Raw genomic sequence first — 16,984 nt, 5'->3', positions numbered from 1 at the left:
TAGTTAAACTTTTCAATATGAAAAGTTACATACTATGTTACAAAATTAACGTTAGTGACAACTATTAGATAGTAAAGTAGTAATTAGGACATTACTTTAAGTATCAGAAACATTAGCACTATGGCATATAAATTATTAAACTATGTTGTGTTATTTATTCTGCTTTAATAAATTTACTCAGTTGATATGTTGAGATGAAGTTTTAAAATGTAGAATTTATTAGAGAAGGTAGGAATGTGTCTATGTAGGAAGCTCATAGAGCAGAAATGAAAAGGACAGCTTTTGTTTGAGTGGACTGTGAGTCACCTGCTAGTTTTTTGTGGCAGTAACAGGTTGTTTTCTCTTAGTACTGCTGAAGAAGGATGATTATGTGCCACCGTTCTCATTTATATTCAGTCCAGTCTTGTCTGGAGTTTAGGAATCCAGATTTGTCAAGTGATACATAGCTCTTTAAAGAGAGACCTTTTTCTTTTCTTTTTCATTTGCTTTCTAGGCAAATTGCTCTTCTAATATATATTAGGTTGGTACAAAAGTAATTGTGGTTTTTGCATTATTGAAATTTGCCATTTGATATTGGAATACACTCTAAATGTGGTTATGTTATACATCATTTTAACGTGCATTTCTCACTTTATGTTTTTTTTTTTTGCTAAAGACTTAAATTACTTGCTGCTTATTTTATATTTTTTTTAGACTATGGAAATTATGTTAGACAAAAAGCAGATTTGAGTGATTTTCTTATTCGAGTTCAAAATGGGTCATTTGATGCAACAGAGACAACTGACAATAACAGTGCTTTTGGACCAAGAACTGCTAACAAATGTACAGTGTAGTGGTAGTTCAAGAAGTTCTGAAAAGGAAACAAGCTTGAAGATAAAAGAGCATAGTGGCCGGCCATCAGAAATTAACACGACTAATTGAGAGCCATCATCGAATTGATCCTTATATAACTGTGCGACAAGTTGCTGAAGAACTCAGTGTTGACCATTCTACAGTCGTGCAGCATTTGAAGCAAATTGGAAAGGTGAAAACGCTCTATAAGTGGATGCCTCGTGAGCTGACTAGAAGTCCAAAAAATCGTCATTTTGAAGTGTCTTCTCTTATTCTATGCAACATCAGTTGTATTTCTGATTGAGAATCCATTTCTCAATTGGATTGTGCCATGTGACGAAAAGTAGATTTTATATGACAACCAGTGACAACTAGCCGAGTGGTTGCACCGAGAAGCAGCTCCAAAGCACCACCCTAAGCCAGACTTGCACCAGTAAAAGGTTCTTGTCACTGTGTGGTGGTCTGCTGCCCGTCTCATCTACTGCAGCTCTCTGAATCCCAGTGAAACCACTACCTCTGAGAAGTATGCTCAGAAAATCGATGAGATGCACCCCAAATTGCAACACCTGCAGCCGGTATTGGTTAACAGAAAGGGCCTAATTTTTCTCCATGACAGCACCCAACTGCATGTTGCACAACCAGCACTTCAAAAGTTGAACAAATTGGGCTACAAAGTTTTGCCTCATCCAGATATTTACCTGATCTCTTGCCAACCAACTACTACTTCCTCAGTATCTCAACAACTTTTTGCAGGGAAAATGCTTCCACAGCCAGCAGGATGCAGAAAATACTTCTTAGGAGTTTGTTGAATCCTGAAGCACAAATTTTTATGCTACAGAAATAAACTTCTCATTAACAAAAATGTGTTGATTGTAATGGTTCCTATTTTGATTAATAAAGATGTGTTTAAGCCTAGTTATAATGATTTAAAATTTGCAGTCTGAGGGCTGCCCTGTTGTGTCAGTGGTAAAGAATTCACTTGCCAATGCAGGAGACACAGGTTTGATCCCTGATCCACAAAGATTCCACATGCTGCAGAGCACAATAGCTGAGTTCAAGAGCCTGGAAACCACGACTACTGAAGCCCTTATGCCCTAGAACCTGTGCTTCCCAACAAGAGAAGCCACCGCAATGAGAAGCCGCCGCAATGAGAAGCCGACACACCACAACTAGAGAGTAGCCCCCGCTCTCTGCAACTAGAGACTCAAGTCCACACAGCAATGAAGACCCAGGACAGACAAAAATAAATAAATAAAATTAGTTTTAAAAAGTCACAGTCTGAACTGTAATTATGTTTGCACCAACTTTATATATGTGTGTGTGTGTGTGTGTATGTATATATATTTATATATTTGTCTTATTTGTTTTGTATTCTACCAGAATTCAAGTCATCTATTTTTTAACAGTATAAACTTGATATTTTCTGTCCTATAATCTTTTGAACTGATTTGAAAGTCAATCTGATAACCTAGATTTGGTCATAATGCAGAGTCAGATTTTGGGTCCATGAATGTAGCAATCAGCATATATTCTTTGTGAGCATTGTACATTTATAATGTAAGAATAATTTTTATCCCATATTAAATTTAGAGGTAAACTAACTTAGAGCTGAATTGTTAATAGTTGTTTTTAAAAAAAAATTATTGGGTTTTAAAAATAATTTTTAGGGGTGATCAATGGTTCATAATATAAATGGGGGAACAGTCTGATATAGAATTATTAATATATAAAGGATTATTCCAGTTTTGTGAGTACATTGCACTGCTAAAATATGAAAGAAGATAAATCAGAATTTTACACAAAGCTTTTATTTCTTTGTGGTGGAATTTGGAATTTTGATTAATTTTATTTTTTTCTACTTTCTTCTGTTTTCTTCACATTTTCTCCTGTAAGCATTTAGGAGAAAATACTTTTTAAAATCATTGGTGGTTATATCAAAAGTCAACTGTAGTGCTTGGAAACCTGAATTTTATCTTATTAACTTTGTCCTTATTGTAAAACTTATTTTGTAGATATAAAATGATAAAAAGTTGTGGCTATTTAAATAATCCTAAATTTTAGTCTCGAGGAATTGTTGTTTCCTCACTTTTGCATATAAAACACATAAAATATGTAGAAATGCAGAAAATATATGTAGCATAATGATATGCAGCATACAATGTCAGAAAATTTACTGCTTTTAAAAAACTCAACAATTAAAAAAGTAGTCAACAGGTCAAATGGAAAACTCTTGGTATTCTATAGACATTTTTATTTTTGTGTCCAAATTTGGGCAGCATTGGCCAATTGCTTAAGTAGTAAATAATAGAAAAACTATATTGTTTTTAGTTAAAATAAAGCATTCCTAAGTTTTTTCTGCTTTGGAGAAAGTTGTTGGATAATATAAGTAATGAAATTGATGGTAGCTGGTTTAGAATAGAATTAACCTATTTGTTTTGATGGTGTTTAAACTTTAGCTGAGACACATTGAAAACAAATTGGAAGTAGCCCCTACAAGTACAGCTGTGTTTGATTCTGTCATGGATACCAAGAAATCTTCTGCAAGTGCTACCAGAAAAATTAGTAGAAAAGGTATGTATGAGGTGACTTCCAAAGATATAAATATATTAAATATGAATTTTTGGCGTTTTGGTTTAATTTCTCCATATAGTCCCATGTATTTCCTTGTTCTTTTGTCAGAGACTAGGTGCTTCATCAGCATTTAGTTCTTTTCCTTTGGTACTGAGTAGTTACGAAGCAGCCTCATGTTCAGTGACTGTAGATGACGTTTTCTCCATCTTTTGATCGGGGACTTAGCACTACAGCATCACCTTTGGCAGTGAGTTTTCATTTGTTAGTGAGAATTTGATTTTGAGCCTTTAGGGTTATATATGTCCTTTTTAAAAAAGAAAAATTACAGGTATTTTAGTTTGAAATTTAGTTGACTTAAGACTTGTTTTTTTGGTTGGGATTTCTGATCAAAATTAGAATATTTATCTTACAAATACTATCATAAATTGACACTGTCAATATTTCTTTGGTTACCTTTTATATATTTAATTTTGTGGTTGCATAATTAGTGGAATAAACCTGCAGATTAACTGAAACTATGATTCTTTTTTATAATCTGTGAGTCTTGGGTTTTAGCTGATGCATCTTTTTTGAAGTGAGAGCCTTTGACAAAAGGAATTTTTTATTTAGAATTTCACTTGGTGTTGTTTGCTTAGAATACAGTCTTTCTCTATAGATTGAGTTACTGTAATAATAGAACCTGAATTTTTTTTAAATCTACTTGTATGGTATTCAGCTTGAGAGTGCAGAAACAATAAGATACCTAAGTTATTTTCTTAAATGCTAGCCACGTTCAGAGACAGTTGTATTTTATATCATATGTTTTCATAGATTTCCTTTTTCTTCAGATGGTAGATACCTGGATGATTCTTGGGTTAATGCTCCAGCCTCCAAATTTTCTAAATCACGAAAAGAGAAATCTCGTAGTCCTCTCAGAGCTACCACCCTGGAGAGTAATGTAAAAAAAATTAATCGTGTGGAGTTTCGTGACCCTTTGGTTTCTTACAGGTTAGTGTGGGTTTCTTTTTTTTTTTTTAATTATCTATAGAGTTAACCTATAGTATTTGTACTAATATTATAGTTTATTTTCTCAGTTTTTCATCACACTCTGAATCTAGTAGTATTACCTTTTCCATTTTACAAAAAGGTAAAGCAAAATCTTTTATGAAATGCCAACTTTCTGTTCTTTTACAGATTGAATATTTGGGGAGAAGTAGTAATATTTACTCCAGACCACTCCATTGTAATATGCTTCCTGCACACAAATTATTCGGTTTCTGGAAGTATGGCTTTCTTCTCCCTTATATCTCAGATTGGATGTTCTACACACTAGTCTTCACATAGTTTAGTTTTCTTCTCTTTTTTGAGTTGGAGGGGGCTAGCATTAATCAGTTACCTAAAATTTCTTTCTTCTGAGAATGTGAGTTGGTTTATTGTTTGTGTTGCCAGTGGTTCCTTTTAACAATTTAGTTAGATGTTCAAGATTGATGAATGAATTTTAATATATGAATAGTATAAAATGCTTTGCATTTTTGTTAGCTAATTTAGGATATTTACCAGATAAGATTAAAGAGTTTTGTATTTGAGGGACGTTTTAACTACTGATAGAAATATGTTCTTGCTGTTAGGATAGCAAATAGTATTAAGTAATAGACACTGAAACTTATAGTTTGTTGTTTCATTTATAATCATTTTTTAGTATTTTAAAGTATCAATCAGTAAAGTAAGGAGTTTTTAATGATGGTGCTTGGAAATACTTAGTTTTTATATTTGCTCTTGTTCAGTTGCTAAATTATGTCTGACTCTTTGTGACTTTATCAACTGCATCATGCCAGGCTTCCCTGTCCTTCACTATCTCCCCAAGTTTGCTCAACCTCATGTCCATTGATTCAGTCATGCCTTCCAACAATCTCATTCTCTGTTGCCCCATTCTCCTCTTGCCCTCAATTTTTCCCAGCATCAGGATCTTTTCCAATGAGTTGGTTCTTCACATCAGGTGGCATTCAGCATCAGTCCTTCCAATGAATATTTAGGGTTGATTTCCTTTAGAATTGACTGGTTTGATCTCCTTGTTGTCCAAGGGACTCTCAAAAGAGTCTCTACCACCACAGTTCAAAAGCATCAGTTCTTCAGTGCTCAACCTTCTTTATGGTCCAACTCTCACATCTTATATTTGGGATAAAAAATTTGGATGATGAAGGTGAATTATGCTTCCCCAGTGGCTCAGCGGTAAAGAATCTGCCTGTAATGCAGGAGCTGTGAGTGATGTGGGTTCGTTCCCTGGGTCGGGAGGATCCCCTGGAAGAGGGCATGGCAACTCACTCCAGTATTTTTGCCTGGGGAATCCCGTGGACAGAGGAGCCAGGTGGGCTACAGTCCATAGGGTCACAAAGAATTGGACACAAGCAACTTAGCACACAAGCATGCAGAGGTAAATTATGGGTTTGATTTTCAGTGTGTTCCATTTGATGCAGTTTTGAAATATCTAGGTGAAAATATTCAGTAGGCAGTTGGATGTTTGGGTAGGAATGTGTGTGGAAAAGTCAGTGCTACGAATATAAATATGGGAGTTGTCAGTAGCATTGAAGTGATAAAAGTGAAAAAAATAAATAGAGAAAAGGCCAGGGACTTAATCTGGGTACAAGTGCATAGTTTAGAAAAAGGAGAAAGGGAAAATTTAAAAGAATAATGAGATGCCTAGAAACATAATCACTATCAGAATTGAAACTAAATTACTATTTCTATTCTAATATTCTTTCTGCAAATAATACTACCTCACATTTAAAATTGTGTAAATTATGTGTATTTTAAGAAAAGAAACAAATATCCATAGGATAACTGTGAATAGAACACCCTCCACCTGGCCAGCTCCATTCATCATCTAAAACTCAGCTTTTATCACCTTCTGTATGAAACACTGCTGTATCTGTTTCTACCCCATTTCATTCCCTAGCTTATTCAACCCTTCCTCTGTGCTTCCCAGGTGGCACTAGTGGTAAAGAACCTGCTTCCTAATGCAGGGGACAGAAGAGACTCAGGTTCGATCCCTGGGTCAGGAAGATCCCCTGGAGGAGGGCATGGCAACCCACTTCAGTATTCTTGCCTGGAGAATCCTATGGACAGAGGAGCCTGGCAGGCTGTAGTCCATAGGGTCATAAGGAGTCAGACAAGACTGAAGCGACTTAGTACCACCTGTGCTTCCTCTGTTGGAGCATTTTCATGCTGCATTATATTTTGATTAAATGTGTACCCATTACATTACTTTATGTAAAACTACAAATCTGTCTCATTCCCAAATCATCTTAATGCTTGTTATTTAACTAAGTATTCTATAGATATTTTTTCCAGCATTTTATTACGACAATTTTCATATTTATAGAAAAGTTGAAAGAATTGCATAGTGAACATCCTTATTCATAGTAGATATTTAATGAGTGAGTGAGTGAAAGAATGTGTGAAATTACTTTTTTTTTTTTTTAAAGTTCATTTATTTTGGTCTATCTAATTTGGCTCTGCTGGGTCTTAGTTGTGGCGTGCTGAGATCTTTAGTTGCAGCATGTGGGATCTAGTTCCCTGAACCTGGCCTCCTTCATTGGGAGTGCAGAGTCTTAGCCATTGGACTACAAGAGCAGTCCCTACTTTACTTTTTTTAGTTAATTTTCTTTCCCTTACGATTAAGACATGTAGGTAACCTACCATTTTATACTTTATTTTATTCTCTGTTGTTTAGTCGCTAAGTTGTATCTGACTTTTTGCGATCCCATGGACTGTAGCTTGCTAGGCTTCTCTGTGGGATTTCCCAGGCAGGAATAGTGGAATAGGTTGCCATTTCCTTCTCCAAGGCATCTTCCCGACCCAGGCATAGAACCACATCTCCTGCATTGGCAGGTGGGTTCTTTACTGCTGAGCCACCAGGGATTCCTGTTTTATTCTCTGCATGTGCTGATTTTAGACCTTAATCATTTAAACAGTGAGTTGTTGCAGTCTGGTTGAGATAGTGAAAATAATTGAATTTAGTCTTGATCTCTAGTGAAAGCTGCAGAACTCAGTTCTCAGCCCCCGTCTTATTTAATAATCAGCCTCTTAGAAGAGGGTCTAATGTTTTTTGAGTCATGGACCCCAGTGAGAATCTGATAAAAGCTATAGACTGTCTCTTTAGAGAAATGCACACACTTGTGTACTCATGATAGCTGCAAAATTAACCATATTTTGCTGTAATAGAGTCATGACTTTAATAATTTTTGTGATATTTAGAGTTTTATGCCTAAACTGAAAGATTTAGGTCAGTATATACAATGGCACCATTAAAGTGAACCACACATATGTAATTTAAATATTTTTAGTAGTCATATGCACACACCCAAAGATGTTTTACGGTCTTTATTTTTTAATTTTTAAAAATCTGGTATGTAATTTACATTATAGCACATCTCAGTTTGGATTAAGCACATTCTAGTGCTCAATTGCCACATGTGGCAAATGTCTACTCTTTCGGAACTTGGGGGTCCAGATGATTGTTATGTCTGTTCCTATAATTTTGTTGGGTAGCTTTTCATGTCTTCTTCCTACTGCTGAGGCTTGTCTTCATTAATCTCCCTTTTAATAACTGCTTCTGTTTCTAAAATATAACTTACTAGAATGATACGTAAAATCAAAATAGTTTCTGAAGGAATACTTTTGCTAGTGTTTTTGTGAGTAGAGAATATGGACTTTGTGATGCATGCTTTGGCTGTGTCCAGTCTTCTTTGCCTACTCTGGAATTTCTAGACATGCTTTACATAACTTGAAGCTGCCAAAAAAGTTGTCTGTAGTTCAGAGAGATTTAACTTCACTAACCACGTTTATCTGGAGGTGAATGTTTATTGTACTTCCACTTTATTTCTACTCCCAATCTGTTAATTTCGTACACTATTTAGAAGTTATATATGTGAAATGCCAGAATTTGAGAACTTTTCCCCCTAGTTCTTAAGATTTTATGGAGAAGTAAAATGTACATTTTGGTAGTAAGTGTCAAGTGAATATCCAAAGTCAGATTGTATTTCTGCTTTCTGGGGTTCTTAAGGAAATCTCTGCATGCATCTTTTGCATAGTTTTATAATATGCACATTATGATTTAGATGATTTGCCATAATCTAACCTTTGATACCCAGGAGGCATTGAGCACTGAATTATTTCTAACCTACTAGAGTGTCTAAGTTTTGGGGTCTCTAATGTTTAGAGTTCTCCACTCAGTTTGTATGACTGGTTTTTGTATTCTTTATTTAAAGCTTATTATTTTTTAATAATAGGGAAGTCCATGGCACACCATCCAGTATAAGCCCCAGCCATTTAGAGTCAAAGCACGTATATTGTGTGGATGTTAATGAAGAGAAGCCTGAGAGTGGGAACCGGTTGATGTGCAGTCAAGAAGATCGGAATATACTTTGTTGTGATTTTGAGAGCTCCCAATCATCTGCCGTTGATGATACCGTTGTTAGGTTTTTAAATGATCGACCAACAATTGATGCATTGCAAAATTCTGAATGTTTGATTAAGGTGGCAGCTGCCATGAGAAGTGATGAAGAAAAACCTAATAGAACAAAAGGAAATGAGAACACTTTGAAGTCTTCTGTGTGTACCATGGGCCATAATATTGATTCAAAAGTGTTACGGTTAACTGACTCTTCTCCGTCTTCTACTAGTACTTGTAATTCCCAAAGATTAGATATCCTAAAGCGACGACAACATGATGTCAAACTGGAAAAACTCAAGGAGCGGATTAGAAAACAGTGGGAACACTCAGAAGAAACAAATGGCCAGGGCCAGAACCTGGGTCATATTGACCATCCGGTAATGGTTGTTAATGTTGATAGCTCAGTGACAGCGAAAGTCAGGAAAGTGGCAACAGCTCCACCTGCTCCAACATATAAAGGTTTGTAATCAGTGTTTACATCTTCTCTTTTCCTGCCTCCTTGTCTCCTTGTTTCCCTAGGGTGTATTGGAGTAGAGAGGATCATTTAGAATAGGGGGTGATTCTCAAATCAAGTGCATAAAAAAATTAATTCAAAGTGCATGCTAAAAATGCAGACTTAGATCCTTCAAGAGGTTCTTTTAGTTTGAGACTTCCCATATGAACCTTTAATAAGTTGTACAAAAGAGAAAATAAAAATTAGTATAAATTTTAAAATAAAATATATATAAATAAAATATAAAAATAAAAATATAAAAATAAGTATAAAATTTCAGAGAACTGAAAGAATATTGCTCTTACTCTGTCATTGTATTTCTATTGTTATTAGAAATTCTTTTAAAAACAATGTTTGAAAAATACTTCAATCACTGCTCGTAAATATTTGGTTACAGAATATCTTGGCACTGACATTTTGATCCTCTTTTGTTAACCTTAGAATTTTGACAGGGGTTTTCTCCATGTTTAAGAAAACAATAAATCAGATTTCCATTGAGAAGATGCTTTTCAGAGAGAATTTCTGCTTTCAGCCTAACTCAAGTTTTTATATATGGTGGTTTTGCATATTTATGTCCCTGAAATTATTTTCACAGGGTCAGGGTCATCCATGTAAAATTTTGATTCATTGATGAGGTTAGACTTTGGTCTTAAAGTTCCTACCATTCTGGCCTTTCTTTTGCAGATATTTTTTCAAGTTCAGTATTTATAAATGTATGACAATCAAAATACAATCAAGATTGGTTTATTCTATTAATTTTAACAGAACAAACTTAACTATCTATAGTTTGAACAGTTTATCAGTTTTTTTGTGATATGTTTTGCTAGTAATATTCATTATGAATTAAAGATAGATAAGTAGCATTTAATTCTAGATAATTTATGATAAAATTGTGGGTAGTTCCCTTAATAAAATTCTTTCTTATCCTTCTAGTTGTTTGTGTGCCATGTAGAAATTGTCCACATTGCTGACAGAGCAATTAGCAAATGATGGGGTCAGAAGTTCTGGCTGGTTCTAAGATAGTGATTATACAAAACTTTGGCTATATTTATATCAGACCCATTAAATGCAGATTGTACCTTTAAGCTTTGTTCATTCTAGAAGTCAAAGTCTGCGGTTTCAAAAGTTCTTCCACTAAGGCAGAGTTAAGATGGTTGATTTGAATCTGTGTTCTATTTAATAATTTGTAAAAATCTAAAAATTAAGAAAGAAAGCAACCTTAAAGAATCAGAGTGAAAATCTTAGGTATGACTTTGAGTTGTGACTAGATTTTGTATATTCCTTTTATTACTAGTTTTAATACTTTAGTTTCCATATTAAAATATATTATGAATGTAACTTTTATGAGGTTAACTAGTGAAATATAGTATTCATTTCAGAAATCGTAACAGAATATGGTTTCCAGTGGCATCCTGAGCAGTGGATTTATCTTTTCCACCAGTGAAGAACGGTTTTTCTGCTAACTTTTTGTTAGTGTAAATTAAAAGTATCTTAATATACTGTATTCTAAAGTGACATTTTAATTTCATTTGTTTAAATACTTAGTAAATTCACTTGATTTGCAGTTGAAAAGACGAAAAAGACATACATTGAAAAGCTGTATCATTCTTGTGCTCCAGTCACCTGGTCCCCTTTCTGGAGGTTACTTGTGTTAACAATTTATGTACCATTCCAGAGATAATATTCTCTTACACAAATGAAAGAGAGAGAGAAAAGAGAGAGAGGAGGAGATTTTTCTTTGTCTTTTTATATAGTTGTTAGTATATGAAACCCATTCTAAACACATTACATTTATGTGTGTATATGTTTAAAATTTGAAGTAGTGAACACAGTGGTTCTTTCATTGTTTTATACTTAGTGGTTTACATATCTTTTTCTTTCTGGTTTAAATGCCCAAGAAGATTAAGCCTTCATTGATCATCTTATTTTATTTCAAAACTTAGTACAGTGTCTTGGACACAAATGCACAGTAAATATTTTATTCTATTCAATAAATTCAATTAGTAAGAAAAATGTACACAAAGAGAATGGAAATAAAAACTGGGGAACAGAAAGAGAAACTGATGTAGATACTGAAAGCTGCTTAAAGTTGACTTATAAGTAAAGATGCAAATATAAAGAAAGGCTCCCATAAAGATAAATGTTTCCTGAAGGGAAGAGAAGAGAAAAGTGATAAGGTTGAATGTAGAGAGATGGAACGAGGGTAAGAAATGTTGGGAGGAAGATAGGTTTACATGGAATTGCCACACTTTCTTGTTATAAACTGTAGTTTGCAATAGACTAAACACTTTATAAACTTTTTGTTTATATAGCTATAAGCATAGTTGTATGTGTCCTGTGGTACAAATTTCAGGTGAAATTAAGCTTATGCTGTTGTCTTAAGAGCTGAATAGAGTACTTCTTATTAGACATGTAATTATTTTACCAGTAACATTTTATCTAGCACTTTTAAAGTGCTTTTACCAATTTTTGACTCCACTAAATTGATTTAATTTTTACAAAATATTTAATGGCAATTCTTTGGTAAGTTGAGCCCATTTGAAAATACAGATCTTTTTACTATTCTGGTTATCATCCATATTCATTACTTCATCTTTTTTTGCAAAGTAACATTTTAAGTTTAGTATATTTCTTAAGGAATAGTGATAAATTTGAAGTAGGAAACCAGAATGATAATTTCTAGGAAATAGCACATGTGTAATGTTTGTTAAGAAATAGAACAAGTATGTTTTAAGCAACTGTTTTCCACACTTTGGTTGTCTGATTTTGCCTGTGTAGACAGAAGCTTGTCCATTTGTTCAGCCATAGGCAAAATCAGAAAAGTGTGATTATTGTTGTTTCTCCTCAGACTTGAAAAGGTAGTTTCTTTCTCGGATATCCATAATTTATGATTGACATTCTTTTATCATTTAATTTGGTGCTTCTCCATTTCTAGTCTTTTTGAACAAATGTATATTGCTTTGTCTAACTGAAGCTTACTTTTCCAAACAGCACTTGTTAACACATTATGTGGTAGCTAATGATGCATTCCTCTTTTAAAAGCTTATAAAGCTGTTCAACGTTTAATTATTAGGGATGCACAAATTAAAACCACAATGAGATACCATTTTATACCTATGAGGGTGACTATAATAAAAAAGACAATAACAAGTGAGGATATGGAGAAATTGCTGGTAAAAATGTAAAATGGTGCAGCTTCTTTAGAAAACATTTTGATAGTTCCTCAACAAGTTCAGCGTAAGAGTTACCATATGACCCAGCAATTCCACTCCTAGATATACTGCTGCTGCTGCTGCTACGTCGCTTCAGTCGTGTCCGACTCTGTGCGACCCCATAGACAGCAGCCCACCAGGCTCCCCCGTCCCTGGGATTCTCCAGGCAAGAACACTGGAGTGGGTTGCCATTTCCTTCTCCAATGCATGAGAGTGAAAAGTGAAAAGTGAAAGTGAAGTCGCTCAGTTGTGTCTGACTCTTCGCGACCCCACGGGCTGCAGCCTACCAGGCTCCTCCGTCCATGGGATTTTTAGGCAAAAGTACTGGAGTGGGGTGCCATTGCCTTCTCCGCCTAGATATACTACCCAAGGGAATTGAAAAAGGTATATTTACACTCATCCTTGTGCATATATGTTTATAACGACATTATTCATAATAGCCAAGAAGTAGAAAACAGCCCAGATGTTCATCAACTGGTAAATGGATAAGCAAACATTGATATATCTGTACAATGGAGTATCATTCAACAATAAAAGCTAAGTGAAAAGCCAGACACAAAAGGCCACACATTGTAGGATTCTATTTATATGGAAATGTCCATAATAGGCAAATCTGTAAAGATAGAAAATAGTTGAGTATTTGGCAGGGAATAGAGGGAGTAGTGTGGGGAGCAACTGCTAATGGTTACAGGGTTACTTTTCAGGGTGATGAAATGCTCTAGAATTAGATGGTGGTGATAGTTGTGTAACTATCTGAATATCCTAAAAAGCAGGGAGTTGTACACTTTAAAAGAGTGAATTTTATAGTATATTAATTTATTTCACTTAAAGTTAATAATATAACAAAACTTTGAATGCAGTATTGATAAGGATGTTTTGTATTGTTGGTTATATATTAGGCTTCAATCCTTCAGAGACCAAGATTCGAACACCTGATGGGAAAGTGTGGCAGGAGGCTGAGTTTCAAAACATGAGTAGAGAACTGTATCGTGACTTAGCACTTCACTTTGCAGGTGAGAGTAGAGTGTTCCTAGGTTTTCAGTGTTTTATCATGCATACTACCTAAGCTGCAATGCTGAAACATAAAATTGTCACCAAACTAAAGTTATTTCCCATTTCTAAATGCATGGTATACTTAAGTGGTGATATTGTCAGTCACAAGACTCTTAGCTTCTAGGCTTTGCTCCAGGGTTAAATTAGCATATATAGCTGAAAAGACAGAAACTAGGCTATTTTTAAACTAAGGGACGTTCTGAGTGGGCTTGTCTGATTTGAAGGAAACGTAGGAGTCTAGTTGAAGTTTAGTAGCCCTCTGAGATCTTTGAAATGGTCAGTAATTTGGTGGGCAGCAGATAAGATACTGTGAGGGCAAAAAGCAGGAAGAAAAATGAACATTATCAGAAGGGAATAATGTGTGTTAGAGGATTGAAAATAGAGGAACTTATGGAAGACTCGAAGAGGAAAATAGGAAGATCATACATATAATATTACTATATTGAAACCTTGTATGATTTGGGGCAAGATGCTGCCCAACATTTAGTCTCCTAAATGTTTTACAGTTGAGGAAGTGTAAGGTCAAGGAGTAATTTTCCCATGGTTGCATAGAGCAGTTAAGAATTGAAGCCAAGGTTTAAAACCAACTCAGTCTGACTCTGAAGCCTGAAAATTTTCTGGTAAGCCCTAGTAGAGACTCTGCTAATAAATATTATGGCATTCACAGTCCAGTCCAATTTTCCTACTATTATTTTTGAAACAATATCTTCAGAAATTTTTTCCCATATAAAAAGGAAATATAATGTAATAGTTAAGAGCGAGATTTTGGAATTAGTTTACAAGGATTCAAATTCTGGCTCTGCCACTTAATTAGTTTTTCATACTATCTGTGTTACATAAACTCTCTTCCTTGGTTTTCTCATTTGTAAAATGGGAATGGTAATATGCTTCATAGAACAGTATCAGTAGACTAGTGGAATGATGTATGCCAAAGAACTCTTAAAGAGGTCTGCCTATTATAGTCTGCCTTCTCTTTTGTTTCGGTGGGTCAGCTCTCCCACTGCTTCTGTCTTAAACAAAACCCATCTACTTCTGTATTAAATTCCAGTTGCTCTAGTGTATTTAAGGACATTACTACAGCCCTGTTTTCTCTTTTCCATTATCAAGTTTTCCCTCTCTATGAGGTCATGCCCATCAACATAGTGTTTGATAACATGCTGTTATCTGGGCCATCATAAAAGAACCCCTCTTTTGGCCCTACTCTGCTTTATTTCTCTCCTTTTATTTACAGTGAAGCTTCAGAAAGTTGCTTTATCTTCATAGTCTCCAATTTTTCTCCTCCATTTTACTCTTGAATCCTTTCTGTTAGGTTTTTGCTCCTACTTCTCTGTGGACTGCTGTTACCAAGGTCATCAGTGACTTCCACATCGCTAAATCCAGTGTGTAATTCTCATTTGTTATCCTGCTTGATCTCTCAGAAACATTCAGTTCAGTTCAGTCGCTCAGTCATGTCCAACTCTGCGACCCCATGGACTGCAGCATGCCAGGCTTTCTCAGAGCTTGCTCAAACTCACGTCCATCAAGTTGGTGATGCCATCCAACCATCTCATCCTGCGTCGTCCCCTTCTCCTGCCTTCAATCTTTCCCAGCATCAGGGTCTTTTCAAATGAGTCAGTTCTTTGGATCAGGTGGCCAAAGTATTGGAGTTTCAGCATCAGCATCAGTCCTTCCAATGAATATTCAGGGATGATTTCTTTTAGGATGGACTGGTTGGATCTCCTTGTAGTCCAAGGGACTGTCAAGAGTCTTCTCCAACACCACAGTTCAGAAACATCAATTTTTCGGCACTCAGCTTTCTTTATGGTCCAACTCTTACATCCATAGATGACTACTGGAAAAACCATAGCTTTGACTAGACGGACCTTTGTAGGTAAAGTAATGTCTCTGCTTTTTAATATGCAGTCTAGGTTGGTCATAGCTTTCCTTCCAAGGAGCCAGTGTCTTTAAATTTCATGGCTGCTGTCACCATCTGCAGTGATTTTAGAGCCCCCAAAATAAAGTCTCTCTCAGAAATGTTGGATATCACTAATCACTTCATCTTTGAAATTCTTCACTTGGAATCTTATCTATGATACCATAAGTGTTTAGTTTTCCTCCCAAGTTTATCTGCTCTTTTTTGTTCTTTTTTTTCCCTAATCAACTATCTGATCTCTGAATATTGGCATGTCCTGGTCCCTGTGCTTGGATCTGTGTTTCTCATTGTTTTTCTTTTTTCGTTTTTCTTTTCTCTTCCATCCCTTTCCTTTTCCTTTGCTGCTGCTGCTGCTGCTAAGTCGCTTCAGTCGTGTCCGACTCTGTGCGACCCCATAGACGGCAGCCCACCAGGCTCCCCGGTCCCTGGGATTCTCCAGGCAAGAATACTGGAGTGGGTTGCCATTTCCTTCTCCAATGCATGAAGGTGAAAAGTGAAAGTGAAGTCGCTCAGTCCTGTCCGACTCTGAGCGACCCCATGAACTGCAGCCTACCAGGCTCCTCTGTCCATGGGATTTTCCAGGCAAGAGTACTGGAGTGGGGTGCCATCGCCTTCTCCGTCTTTTTCCTTTATTGTTTTTTAAATTTTTTGTTTATCCATATACAAACTAGGCAAGCTCATAGAGTTTCAGTACTTTAAATATTCTCTGCTGATGATTCCCACATTTATGTCTCTGACCAGACTTCTCTGAATTCAGATTCATATCCAGCTGCTAACTCTGCACCTCCCCCTGGATGTATAATAAATTTCTTAAGCTTAATATATCCAAAAATGGAGCTAGCTAACTAAATGAGGTCATGGTACACCCCTTAAACTTATTCCTCTGGTAGTCTCTCCATCTTACTGGAGAGTAAATCTTGTCCTTCTGATTATTCAGGTCCCAAATCCTTGGTCATCCTTGACCCCTCTGTTTCTCTCATACCTTATATCTAAATTGTCTGAAATACCTCTAAAATATAATCACCTTCACCTACCACCTAGGTTCAAGCCATCCACTGTCAGTCTCCTGGCTGGATTACTGCAGTAGCCTTCTAACTGGTTACCCTGCTTCTGCTCTTCTTCTAATGAATCTGTTCTCATCATAGCTATCAGAGTAAGCTTATTAAAATAACATTTAGGTCATGTCACTCCTTTGCTCAATTTCTCATCCTATTCTTGAGTAAAACCTGAAGTTCTCACAATGACCTGTAAAGCCCTATGTAATCTGGCCCTCAGTCATGTCTTTTGACCCTAACTCTTATTGCTTTTCTCTTTCTTCACTTCATTCACATTGATTTCCTTGCTATTTCTTAGACACTAAGTATGCTCGTGCCTCAGGGCCTTTGAATCACACTTAACTTCTTTGCTCCGAATGCAGAGCTCTATATATGTTTAAAGTACATTTATCCAGATCTGTGGTTGAGATTAATTTTCAAGTTTAT

General features: G+C 35.7%; 1 protein-coding gene across 8 annotated transcripts in view; it reads left to right on the top strand.

Moving 5' to 3' along the window:
* CEP350 (centrosomal protein 350) overlaps positions 1–16,984 on the top strand; it is a 157,495-nt gene that overhangs the window by 30,152 nt on the left and 110,359 nt on the right. For 4 of the 8 annotated variants that reach the window (XM_086343531.1, XM_086343526.1, XM_086343530.1 and 1 more), the window contains exons 4-7: positions 3,288–3,402; positions 4,230–4,389; positions 8,670–9,292; positions 13,438–13,551. In XM_086343531.1, coding sequence (XP_086199657.1) covers positions 3,288–3,402; positions 4,230–4,389; positions 8,670–9,292; positions 13,438–13,551 — 1,012 coding nt within the window. The remainder of the gene's footprint in view (positions 1–3,287; positions 3,403–4,229; positions 4,390–8,669; positions 9,293–13,437; positions 13,552–16,984) is intronic. The other 4 variants (XM_086343533.1, XM_086343529.1, XM_086343532.1 and 1 more) reach the window with 1 other exon arrangement.

Source organism: Bos grunniens, chromosome 16 (genome assembly GCF_055505025.1).
Source record: "Bos grunniens cultivar Pamir isolate PY7600 chromosome 16, Bosgru_T2T1.0, whole genome shotgun sequence".
In the NCBI taxonomy this organism is placed as follows: Eukaryota; Metazoa; Chordata; class Mammalia; order Artiodactyla; family Bovidae; genus Bos; species Bos grunniens.
Note: the sequence above shows the minus strand (reverse complement) of the source record. Positions and strands in the feature narration are given on the sequence as shown.